Raw genomic sequence first — 13,287 nt, 5'->3', positions numbered from 1 at the left:
ATGAGGACAATACAATTAGAAGAACATGTGGCGTTACATTAATGAAATATTAAGTTTCTATTTCAGGAAATACAAAAAATATATATTTGATCTTTTTAGAATTTAAGCTTGCAATGACTTGTTACGGATTTTCAAGTCCATATCAAGATGCACTTTTAATACCGTAAATAAAGTTTAGCTAGAAATCCAATTTTCTAAAATGGCATGACAAACGAATCAGTTAAACCTTTGATTGATCGGAATCTGTACTCTGTTTTTTAGATGATAAATTACTGATCAGTTTTAATGACAACAGACCGTATTATAGAGTCAAACGTAAAGAATCAGATGAGAAGGAATCGCCGATCTCTAATACATCGGAAGTCATTATCCTATCTTAATACGTCTACTAACAAGGGAATCCGATGTCTTATGGAGAAGCATTAACTCTGATTTTCTCATTCTCTCATAATCCTCTATGAAGTCTTGTCAGAAGCGACAAATATTAATTTAAAATAATAATCCATTGTAGACAGAGACATTTTTACGTGTCACAGCATATTAAGTATAAATTATGATATAAAACGAAAAAAGGAATTTAGAAACTGAAAAAAAACTATATGTACCATCCGTGCATGTACAAGAAGAAAAAAAAAGAAAAAGGAAAATAGGAAATGGAAATGGGAAAATTGTATCGGGAAAATGGCCTCAACATGTCTTTTGTTGCTGTTTTGTTTGTTTGTTAGGTAACTGTCTTATTGACGTATTATCCTCATCTCATGGTTATATTAAATGCTGTTTGCATTGCCTTAATACGTTCAATTTCTTTTCTTGACACGGGATCAGAATTATTTTCTGATGGTCCTATTATGATAGAGCTGTCAGTTAATGTTGTAATTAGTTCTTTAAAAATATTTGAATTCTTATCAAACTTTGACAAGCGGATGTTCTGACTGATATTAAAGAAATGTAGAAATTCTTAATATTCGTTTCAGTCGCACACTGAACTAAAACATAATATACACAGCATTTACTGTTGTGTATGTGGAAGGGGTCTACTTTCATAGTAAAAAAGATAAAGAGATTTATCTTACCTCCTATACATTTCTAGGAATATGACTGGTTAATAGCGACCTCGTGGAGACCGTGTATATTCAATATTAGGTTAGTAGGGAGACGGGTCTTATTTCAATATACGATTAGTATTGGATTTCCAACCTATAAGGCATTGTTTAATTATTTAAAAGTATTGAAAGATCCGTTAAATATTGTTATATCAAGGTTGTTGATAATAGATATTTGTCGTTTACATTAGTTTTTAAGTGCAGACCAATTGAAGAAGGTTCTTAAAATTGAACACTTGAAACACAGAAATAAGAAGATGTGTGATGATAGCAAAAAAGACAACTTTAGTCTAAATTCAACAAATAAAGATAGTCGGTAAGATAAATTCGTTACATAGTGTGCTAGTGACCTAATATGATATATACAGGGTACGTAAATTCCATATGGGGTTCGAGCTTCGGGCTGACCCTGAATGTACATATCATATTAGGTCACTAACACACTATGTAACTAATAATATAAAAACGATATAAGAAATGTATTAGACCCTAACCTAAACAAATTATCTTTTGTCTAATTTTTTTTTTAATCTTTGTTTGATTTTCTGTATGATCAATATGGGGTGGTTGTCAATGTCACAAAATAAAAACATAGTATCCAGCATCTCTTAAAAGTTATTTTTTACAAAGTCACCATATTCTGATATGACCGGGGGGGAGTTTCTTCTTTCACTTGTTTTTCTTACCCACATCAGTCTAGTCCAAACTTATTTATCTTAAATATAAAAATGAAGACGTTGTATGATTGCCAATGAGACAACTCTCCACAAGAGAACAAAATGACACAGAATTTAACAACTATAGGTAACCGTACGGCCTTTAACAATGACCAAAACCCACACCGCATAGTCAGCTATAAAAGGTCCCGAAATGACAATGTAAAACAATTCAAACGAGAAAACTAACGGCCTTATTTATATAAAAAAAATGAACTCCTTTGTAGAAATATCATATGTTATATGTAGAGCATGATATATCCTGTTTATGTGTAGTTTGTGTATTCCCTACGCAAAAACATTTTTTTGTTCACATATCTACAGGTATAATTATAATCCGTTACAAACACACCTCCCATGTAACAGTTATATTTAAACCTTTGCTAGGACGGTTGATTTTAAAATTTCATATCAAAAGATTTGCAACGAACCAGAAAAAAACAGAAAAGGCCGCTATTTTTAAATCTAATTATGTTTTAAGTGTAAGGATATGCCTACTTGAACTTGAAGTACTCATTTGTGTCGGACAGTAAAGGTTAGTGATGTTTATTTTATTATTAATTCACTTTGATCATGCAGATAATTCATTATGTGTCACCATATAAATTTTATTGTTTATACACTTAAATCATACAAAATATATGATGTTGAAACAGTTTAAAAAGATTTGTGTATAACTTTTAACAGATACATACGCACACTACACACTACTTATGTATGTCCATTACACGTTTCAATTGACAATACAATTGAAACAGAAGTCAGAACAAATACTGTAAACATTTAATGAATGGCTATTTTTTATTTTGAATTTATTGACCCATAAAATTAATTTTTGACTCTTCACATTGTCCAAAATTAAATTTATGGGTCAATAAATTCAAAATAAATTATTGCCATTCATTATAAATAAATTTCTATCAGAAATAAGGCTCAATGAACTTTTTATATTATTTATATTAACAATAACAACGTACACATATGTTGGCGTATTAATACACAACGTCAGAGTGGGCGTGTCGCCATAAAAATTGACAACATTGAAAATAAAACTAATACTTTTAACCAATCAGAAAACAGTAAATACACCAAATTTATTTATATACACATTTAGTAAAATTGAGTTGTATTGTCTAGTGTAAAGTATGTAGGGACGATGCGTGTTAAAAATAAATATATACATAAGGCAACGTAGAAAGTTTGCCAATGAGACATATGTAAGTGATAAATTTGTCCTGGTAAAATATGTCTGGGCGGACAAACATTACTAGTATAAAAAGTCCATGGTTACAGAATTTTCTAGTATATTTAGTCCGATGTTAGTAATATATGTCCCCAGACTAATTTTCCTAGGTAATCATGTCCTTTAAAATCATATAATAAATTCAATTACATTTAAACCATGGAAATTTAAATGTTATGTTTTAGTAATGTTTAAAAGAGCTGCATAGTTATATTTTTGATAAAATTCATGTCCCCAGACTAATTTTCCTAGGAAATCATGTCCATGTCATTAATAGTCCTCAGTTAAAATATCCATGCCCTTAATTTTAAAAGGTGTATATGAATGTAATATGTTTTAATATTGCTATTAAAGACAAAACGAAAAAGTTGTGTATCAATCTGTTAAATAAAATTTGTCGCCAGACTAATTTTCCTAGGAAATCATGTCCATGTCATTAATATAGTTCTAGATTAAAATGTCCATGCCCTTAATATAAATGTAATATGTTTTAATATTGTTTAAGAGTTGTGTATCAATTTTTTAAATAAAATTTATGTCCCCAGACTAATTTTCCTAGGAAATCATGTCTATGTCATTAGTATTCCTAGGTGAAAATGTCAATGTCTTTTATTATAAAAGGAAAATATTAAAAGCAATGGGAACTCAATATTCATGTTTTAATTAGGTTATAAAGGAAATGTCCTTCGTTTTAATTGGAAAAAAATAAGGAAATTTTCCAATCTTATCTAACATTTTTTTCATCTATTTTAAATATATTTTATGATATAATAAAACTATAAGAAAAACAAGTCTTGGGACAATTTTTCCTAGGAAAACAAGTGCCAGACATAATTTACTAGCTATGGACTTATTTTCCTAGGAACATTTGTCCTAGGACTTATATTCCTAGTAAAATCTTGGACATGGACTTGATTAACTAGGAAAAAAAGTCTGGAGGACAAATTTTACTACCGGACCAAATTTACTGTTACACATATATCCACTATGCAATATTACAAAACGAGAAACTATATAATTTATAAAAAAAGAAATCAAACTACCCGAGTTGATCTTGAAAACAACGAACAAAACATCATTTTGTCGTAGGTAACCCAGTTCGTGGCCCAAGAAAAGCATACTAATCCGTGGTAAAGAGTTTGTAAGCGGTCGCCATTCCTTTAAGTTTGTGAACGCCCGCCCCTCCTTTCTGTTTGTGAGCCGTCTCCATTCTTTTGTGATTGTGATTCCTCTCCATTCCTTTAACATGAGAACGTGATGAGACAAAAGCGCACAAGTATACATGTACAAAGAGTAAACATCAGTTGAATTGAGCTAAGGCCACACAAAGTTATATACATTTCTAGTTCTGTTTCCTATACTTTCTACCGTGTCTGGCCTTATCTCATTAAAACAAAACTAAACAAAAATCAGAATGAAAAAAGGCATAAAAAATTATAAGTTCAATGCATCCTAAGCGCGATGTTACATGTACCGAAAGCGAATTCAAACCCCAATTTCAACTAGTAACAAATTTACGTTATTTCCCAACACTTCAATGTTTATAAGCACATCTCTCTTACTGGTTTTGTGTAACGGCTTAATAAGTAGTAGAGTGAAATATGACAATGTATAATCAAACACAAATATTTAAACATCCCTTGTAGGATCCTGATGCAAGCAGGTTTGATTATTCTAAATGGGTCTCTGGGGTGGGTGGAGGGTAGGGGGTTGCGGGACATTTCACCAGCACGTTTAAAGGTATATTGACAAGAACTATACATTAGGCTTTTGAATAAGTCACATGAGGACAACTAATGGTTTATTTTGTTATTTGTTTATATCAATCTACAAAACAGTCTTGAACAACCTGGATTACCCATACTGGAAACCACATTTAAAATATTAAAAATAACTCTCATAAACAAAAAGTTTTTAGAAGATAACTTACGCAAATTCTAAATAATACAGTTTGCATTTTTTCAACGCGCTTGCAATATACTCCAGTAACAGCTTACCGATTTTGTATTGAAAGGGTACAAATGTAATGCTCATAGACACAAAAGAGGGGAGAAAAGTATACACAACAGGCTCAAACCAACATAAATGTTATGTTATTATTATTGTCATTATGTAGAATTGTATATATTTCCGCAAGATATAAAAGAGAATGCCAGTATTAGAACCTGTACCTTTACCAGAGTATGATGGTGTGACTTATATATCACTGAGAGCCTTCAGAGAGAAAGGCTCAGAACAAACAATAAAGGATGTCAAAGAATTCCAGTCAAGGGAAACAGATGTTATCATTTGTACTTACCTTAAAGCAGGTAGGACTCCTATACTTACATTTGTCGGGATAAAGATAATACTGAACATAAAAGTTTTTTTGTTAAACTAAAAAGAGCATGTGTCACTAGCGCCATCGACATTATGGTTATTTTTATTTTATACGCATAGTTTAGTACGTCACAGCAATATATGCCGTCTTCAACAAGTAGAACAAAGTTACAAAGACAATAAGTTACATTGAATGCTCTATATCGTGTCTGTTACAGTTTTAAATAAAATCCATTCAATGATTCAATATTATATTTAAAGAGAAAACACACTGACAACACCATGACTAAGAAAGAAAAAGATTAACAGACAAACAATAATACACAAAACACAACGAAGAAAACATAAGACTGGGTAACACGAACTACACCATCATCTGGGGTGATCTCGGGTGCTCCGGGAGGATACACAGATCCTTCTCCAATAAACAAAATGGATTAAGGCTCGCCTCTAAATAAAATAATAATACATCATTGCAATAAGTGTTAAATGTTAATATAATTAGCCATTCTGTCCAAAATAAAAATAAAATTAGAGAGCCATTCTGTCCAGATTTATGAATAGAAAATTTTTCTATTATTCGGTAAAAATGAGAATGGAAATGGGGAATGTGCCAAAGAGACAACAACCCGACCATAGAAAAAAACAACAGCAGAAGGTCACCAACAGGTTCTTTAATGTAGCGAGAAATTCCCGCACCCGGAGGCGTCCTTCAACTGGCCGCGAAACAAATATATACTAGTTCAGTGATAATGAACGCCATACTAATTTCCAAATTGTACACAAGAAACTATAATTAAAATAATACAAGACTAACAAAGGTCAGAGGCTCCTGACGTGGGACAGGCGCAAAAATGCGAAGGGGTTAAACATGTTTGTGAGATCTCAACCCTCCCCCTATACCTCTAGCCAATGTAGAAAAGTAAACGTATAAAAATACGCATTAAAATTCAGTTCAAGAGAAGTCCGAGTCTGATGTCAGAAAATGTAACCAAAGAAAATAAACAAAATGACAATAATACATAAATAACAACAGACTACTAGCAGTTAACTGGCATGCCAGCTCCAGACTTCAATTAAACTGACTGAAAGATTATGATTTCATCATATGAACATCAGGCACAATCCTTCCCGTTAGGGGTTTAGTATCATACCATCATAACATATATGAGAAGAACATAACCCGTGTCATGCCAACAACTGGTTTTTGAATAAATGTGTTTAGTTCCGATGCAAAGACCCTATAAGTGAATCAATATTAACGCCAAAATATGCAATCTTTAATGACCTGACAACAGTATCGTAACTATATCCCTTCTTAATAAGTCTATTCAAAGGTTTTGTTAGTTTTTGAGGTGAATACTGACACCTTTGTGCTTTATAAAGAATATTTCCATAAAAAATTGGATGTGAAATACCTGAACGTATAAGAAGTCTGCATGTTGAGCTATATTTACGAATGATGTCCTTATACCGATGATAAAATTTAGTAAATGTTTTGACTAGTTTGTGATATCGAAAACCCTGGTGTAATAATTTTTCAGTAATACATAAATTTCTCTCGTTAAAATCTAAAACATTGTTACATACACGAGCGAATCGTACAAGTTGAGATATATAAACACCGTAAGATGGTGACAAGGGAACGTCACCATCTAAAAAAGGATAATTAACGATAGGAAATGAAAAATCATCTCTTTTATCATAAATTTTAGTATTCAGCTTTCCGTTAGTGATATAGATATCAAGATCGAGGAAAGGGCAGTGGTCATTGTTAGTATTAGCTTTATTTAAAGTAAGTATGTAACAGTACATTTTTTTACAGTATTACACATGTAAATGAATAATTGAAACATTACTTTTTGTATAGCGTCTGTTTTTACACATTGCTTTTATCTACCTATTTGGGGTCCTAGACTATGATACGGATGTGATCTACAGAATAATACTTCAAAATTGTCAAAACCGTTAACTATAATACCAAACTTCAAAAAGGAGAAATTCGTAAAACCTGAAATAATAACTTGTGTAAAGCATATAACAATATCGGTTAATCTAATTCAAATTACTTACTTGAATTATATTTCAGGCGTGCATTGGCTGGATGAAATTATAACAATGTTAGTAAACAAAACTACAACCCTTGCTTCTGGAACAAAAGGTCAAAGAACGCTGGAGGGAGTACCGGAGTTATCTGTCTTAGATTCACTTCCGTCACCTAGGATTTTAAACACTCATTTGTCGTTTAAGTATATGCCTACAAAACACGTGCAAAATAAGGGAAAAATTGTTCATATGATCAGAAATCCTAAAGACATATGCGTTTCTCTTTACCATCATGCTAAGAGAGATGTTGTGATGAACTACGATGTTCCATGGGAGACATATTTTGAGAAGTGGATGTCAGGAAAAGGTACGTAGCACCAGAGTTTCAAACTGTATTTGTCTAATAGGAGTAGTAGCACTATTTTTTGTTAGATAAACATTCCTCTGGTAAAGGTAAAAGATATTACCACAATTCTAGATGAATTCATATGGTAATGGAAGATGAATTTTATCATTCTGACGTTCTATATATGACTGAAATCATTTTTACAATACAGGACAGATCATATTTACCGTTTACGGAATTGGCAAAACAATTTTTGTTGGTGTTGCTCGCTAGGAAATAAAATAAAAACATTCTAAAAGTAAGTTTAAATGTTTCTGTTCTTTGTTATTGATAAACTGTTGATGTTTCTATAGGGGTTTTTGTTCATCAAATCAAAATGGCGACATTTCGAGCGTCTACTATAGTATAGGTCTGCTTCGAAGTACAAAAGTTCAAAATATTCCTATTAGAATCGAAATAATTCTATCATGCCATGCTCTATGTTCATTTTAACATGGGTAGACATTATATTTGTAAACATTAAATAATTTTAATACCTCGCTAACGCTCGGTATTAAGATATTAACAAATATAATGCCTACCCATGTTAAAATGAGCATAGAGCATGGCATGAAAGAATTATTTCTTAAATAGCTCGTCATATTAAGTTTTTTTGATGCTGAAATTATCACTATTAGTATAAAAAGTAAGAAGCTACCAAGAGATTATAAATTCTAACAGATCATCACGTGTAAAAAAGAAAAACGATATGACATACATGTATAACAATCCACAAAACAATATTCAAAAACTTATTATTTGCATTAATTTCGAAAACTGATAACCCACCAATATTTTGAGTTAGCTATGAAAATTGAGAAAAGGGAAGGTGATTCTTGCTCAAACAATGACACCTGTCGTGTAAGGAAAAGAACAGGCTACTAGTCTCCATCGGTATAATAAACACAAAAGACTTCCTTAAAAAGTTTGTAACGTAAAAATCCTCATTAATCATTATTATCAGTGAAATTAAGCTTTCGTGTGTTTTCCTACACACTCTTGTATCACTGCAATGCAAAGCATGTGCATTCAAACAGTATTTAGGAATATTTCTTTTGATAAAAATGCATCGATCTATCTTTTTGTGCTGATGCGTCGTAGATCAAATACCAATCAATCAATCATTCAAACCAAAATGCTAGAATTTTATCAAACATTTTTTTTGTAATTTGACTTCTTACATATACACATTATTCAATTTCTAACACATTTGGTATATAATACACTGTACATTACGCTATTAATTATTATGATAGTTTTTAAAGTCATTTTATTTTCTATAATAATAAATAAGGCATGATGGTATTATCCTGTGTTTTGAGATACAGCATTACATGTCTACGTCCATCTTTTGATTCTTTTGTAGTATTTTATGGTTCTTGGTATGATTACGAATTAGGAATGGAGGATGCTTCTTTACAATACCCAGGAATGATTCATACCTGTTATTATGAGGACTTTAAAAGGGTAAGTAAGTTTTTATATAAGCAAAGGACACTATATGTATGGCCGATATGTTAGTCCTTTGACTTATTAAATAATAAATATTATACATTTATTTAAATTCAATTCTCTCTATTTAATCTAAAAAACCAAATGTTGGAGATTTATTGAATGATAAAATAGAGTGTTAATACGCTGATATCAGTTGTATTTTTAATTTGTTCAGCTTATATTATAAATGTATACATAGAATGAATAAGCTATCTATGCGTTTTAGGAACCTAAAACCCAAATAAGAAAACTTGCAGATTTTCTAGAAGTAACTGTTTCGGACCAGATATTGGAAAACATATCAGAAGCAACTTCGTTTAAAAATATGCAGAGCAAAAAAACTGATCACACCAAGTTTGTCAACATGAAAGAAGAGAAAGGATTCATTTACAGAAAAGGTAAAACTAGTCTATTGTTTGTATCCAAAATATGTAATCAGTATTCAAACATATGTAAATATAAAAATCCATAGCAAAGCATTAATCTTTAATGGCAGTCATTGCTACATTGCTACATGTACCATAGATAGAATTTGTAAATTAAGTTAAACGATTGTATTGAATATAATAAAACGTATAGGATTATATTTCACAGGAATCTAAGCCTTCAAACGTTAATGGGATGAGAATAATGTCAATAAGGAGCACCAACACAATGTTCGTTCTTACAACAGTTTATTATCTGTCCTTTGGATGGACAAAATGTATCAGAAGAACAAACTGTTCATAATTGGTTGATTATTGATTGCCTAGCGTTGCCTAGCGTTGCAATAGCTTAAAATGGCTATGCCACCAAGAGTAAGAACAATCATCGGACAAATAAAGGCAACAGTAGTAAACCGCTGTTCAAAAGTCATGAATCAATTGAGAGAAAACAAATCTTCGTTACAAACTAAAAACCGAGGGAAACATATGAATTGTAAGAGGAAAACAACGAAATAACAGAACACTGAAGTGCAACAAAAAGCAAACTGCAATGCAACATAAATATAAATGAACTTTTAGATAACAACTGCTTCTTTTATTTATGATATTGTGAAAGAAAATCTTTGAGAGCAACATTTTTATCTTTTGAATACTTTTGTTATTCTTTTTATTACCAGGAGACATAGGAGATTGGAAAACTCATTTTACCGTAAACCAGAATAACAGATTCGATGCACAATTCAAAGAACGGATGAAGAATAGCAAATATAGTATAACTTTTGAATAAAAATTTCTTTGTAGAAACAATACAAATCGAATTGAATGAAGTCTGATAGATGTATTCATTTATTGTATGCGTATTGGGGACTATTATTTATTCTAAACATATTATCATTTAACTAAATATTATCATATTAAACAAGCATTGACTCATAAATACTAAATTAAAAAAGCAATTTTTTTTTGCAACATAAGGAAAGTTGATGCTAAAAAATCAACATGAATGTAAAAAAAGGTTAGAGTAGATCAACAATAAATACATTCTATGTAGGCCCACGTTTACTTTTTTTACATATAAAATGCGACATGTCTACAATGTTTCGAAAGATCTAATGGATTTCTTAAAACATTATTCAATATATAATTTAAAAATTAAAGAAATTAGCAACATAATATACGAAACCATTTTACGATACAATTGGATATAAAAAGGAAGTTATCCAATTAGGCTACAATTTCATGTTTCACTGGCTCTTGACAGATTTATTGTAATGAAATAGAGCTAAGCCTCAATTGAAGGCTCTGAATTGCTGTTTGCAGTAATTTGATTTGAACTTAGCAATGAAAATGTCTAATTTATCGTCATTACGTGAATGTAAAACCTATCAGTGCTGAAATCAAATGCTGACTTAAGATTTATAATTGACTTTCCTCGTCTCAAATAGATAATAGAAGAAAATAGATTTTGTTAGAAATTCAAGTGGAAAATGTCATTACACTGTTAAATGGAATAAATCTTTACAAATAAACCATTCTGATGGAACATCATATTTGTTTACGAAGATTTAAACAAAGATACAACTGTTTGAAGGTTTGTTATTGTATCTGATATCTATATATAGAACGTCTTGTTTGAAGGTTTGTTATTGTATCAGATATCTGTATATAGAACGTCTTGTTTGAAGGTTTGTTAATGTATCAGATATCTATATATAGAACGTCTTGTTTGAAGGTTTGTTATTGTATCAGATATCTATATATAGAACGTCTTGTTTGAAGGTTTGTTCTTGTATCAGATATCTGTATATAGAACGTCTTGTTTGAAGGTTTGTCATTGTATCAGATATCTGTATATAGAACGTCTTGTTTGAAGGTTTGTCATTGTATCAGATATCTGTATATAGAACGTCTTGTTTGAAGGTTTGTCATTGTATCAGATATCTGTATATAGAACGTCTTGTTTGAAGGTTTGTCCTTGTATCAGATATCTATATATAGAATGTCTTGTTTGAAGGTTTGTTATTGTATTAGATATCTGTATATAGAACGTCTTGTTTGAAGGTGAGTTATTGTATCAGATATCTGTATATAGAACGTCTTGTTTGAAGGTTTGTTATTGTATCAGATATCTGTTTATAGAACGTCTTGTTTGAAGGTTTGTTATTGTATCAGATATCTGTATATAGAACGTCTTGTTTGAAGGTTTGTTATTGTATCAGATATCTATATATAGAACGTCTTGTTTGAAGGTTTGTTATTGTATCAGATATCTGTATATAGAACTTCTTGTTTGAAGGTTTGTTATTGTATCAGATATCTATATATAGAACGTCTTGTTTGAAGGTTTGTTATTGTATCAGATGTCTGTATATAGAACGTCATGTTTGAAGGTTTGTTCTTGTATCAGATATCTATATATAGAACGTCTTGTTTGAAGGTTTGTTCTTGTATCAGATATCTGTATATAGAACGTCTTGTTTGAAGGTTTGTTATTGTATCAGATATCTGTATATAGAACGTCTTGTTTGAAGGTTTGTTATTGTATCAGATATCTGTATATAGAACGTCTTGTTTGAAGGTTTGTTATTGTATCAGATATCTATATATAGAACGTCTTGTTTGAAGGTTTGTTATTGTATCAGATATCTGTATATAGAACGTCTTGTTTGAAGGTTTATTATTGTATCAGATATCTGTATATAGAACGTCTTGTTTGAAGGTTTGTTATTGTATCAGATATCTATATATAGAACGTCTTGTTTGAAGGTTTGTTATTGTATCAGATATCTATATATAGAACGTCTTGTTTGAAGGTTTGTTATTGTATCAGATATCAACGTCTTGTTTGAACGTTTGTTATTGTATCAGATATCTGTATATAGAACGTCTTGTTTGAAGGTTTGTTATTGTATCAGATATCTATATATAGAACGTCTTGTTTGAAGGTTTGTTATTGTATCAGATATCTATATATAGAACGTCTTGTTTGAAGGTTTGTTATTGTATCAGATATCTGTATATAGAACGTCTTGTTTGAAGGTTTATTATTGTATCAGATATCTGTATATAGAACGTCTTGTTTGAAGGTTTGTTATTGTATCAGATATCTATATATAGAACGTCTTGTTTGAAGGTTTGTTATTGTATCAGATATCTATATATAGAACGTCTTGTTTGAAGGTTTGTTATTGTATCAGATATCTGTATATAGAACGTCTTGTTTGAAGGTTTGTTATTGTATCAGATATCTATATATAGAACGTCTTGTTTGAAGGTTTGTTATTGTATCAGATATCTATATATAGAACGTCTTGTTTGAAGGTTTGTTATTGTATCAGATATCTGTATATAGAACGTCTTGTTTGAAGGTTTGTTAATGTATCAGATATCTATATATAGAACGTCTTGTTTGAAGGTTTGTTATTGTATCAGATATCTATATATAGAACGTCTTGTTTGAAGGTTTGTTCTTGTATCAGATATCTGTATATAGAACGTCTTGTTTGAAGGTTTGTTATTGTATCAGATATCTGTATATAGAACGTCTTGTTTGAAG

At 30.7% G+C, this 13,287-nt stretch overlaps 1 protein-coding gene across 3 annotated transcripts; it reads left to right on the top strand.

Annotated features, from left to right (window-relative positions):
• Positions 1–2,127: 2,127 nt before the first annotated feature.
• On the top strand, positions 2,128–11,279 carry LOC139493158 (sulfotransferase 1B1-like). 3 transcript variants are annotated; one of them, XM_071281329.1, is made up of 6 exons: positions 2,128–2,354; positions 5,179–5,371; positions 7,471–7,794; positions 9,179–9,279; positions 9,533–9,704; positions 10,409–11,279. In XM_071281329.1, exons 2-6 carry the CDS (start codon positions 5,212–5,214, stop codon positions 10,516–10,518), a joined length of 867 nt encoding a protein of 288 aa, XP_071137430.1. In that variant the 5' UTR covers positions 2,128–2,354; positions 5,179–5,211; the 3' UTR covers positions 10,519–11,279. The 3 variants fall into 3 exon arrangements, with proteins under 3 accessions (XP_071137430.1, XP_071137431.1, XP_071137432.1); XM_071281330.1 differs by having other exon boundaries at positions 2,171–2,354; positions 5,200–5,371; XM_071281331.1 differs by lacking the exon at positions 2,128–2,354 and having other exon boundaries at positions 5,047–5,371.
• The last annotated feature ends 2,008 nt before the right edge of the window (positions 11,280–13,287 follow it).

Source organism: Mytilus edulis, chromosome 10 (assembly GCF_963676685.1).
Source record: "Mytilus edulis chromosome 10, xbMytEdul2.2, whole genome shotgun sequence".
NCBI classification, from domain to species: domain Eukaryota; kingdom Metazoa; phylum Mollusca; class Bivalvia; order Mytilida; family Mytilidae; genus Mytilus; species Mytilus edulis.
The sequence above is the reverse complement of the archived record's forward strand: the minus strand, read 5'-3'. Positions and strand labels throughout refer to the sequence as shown.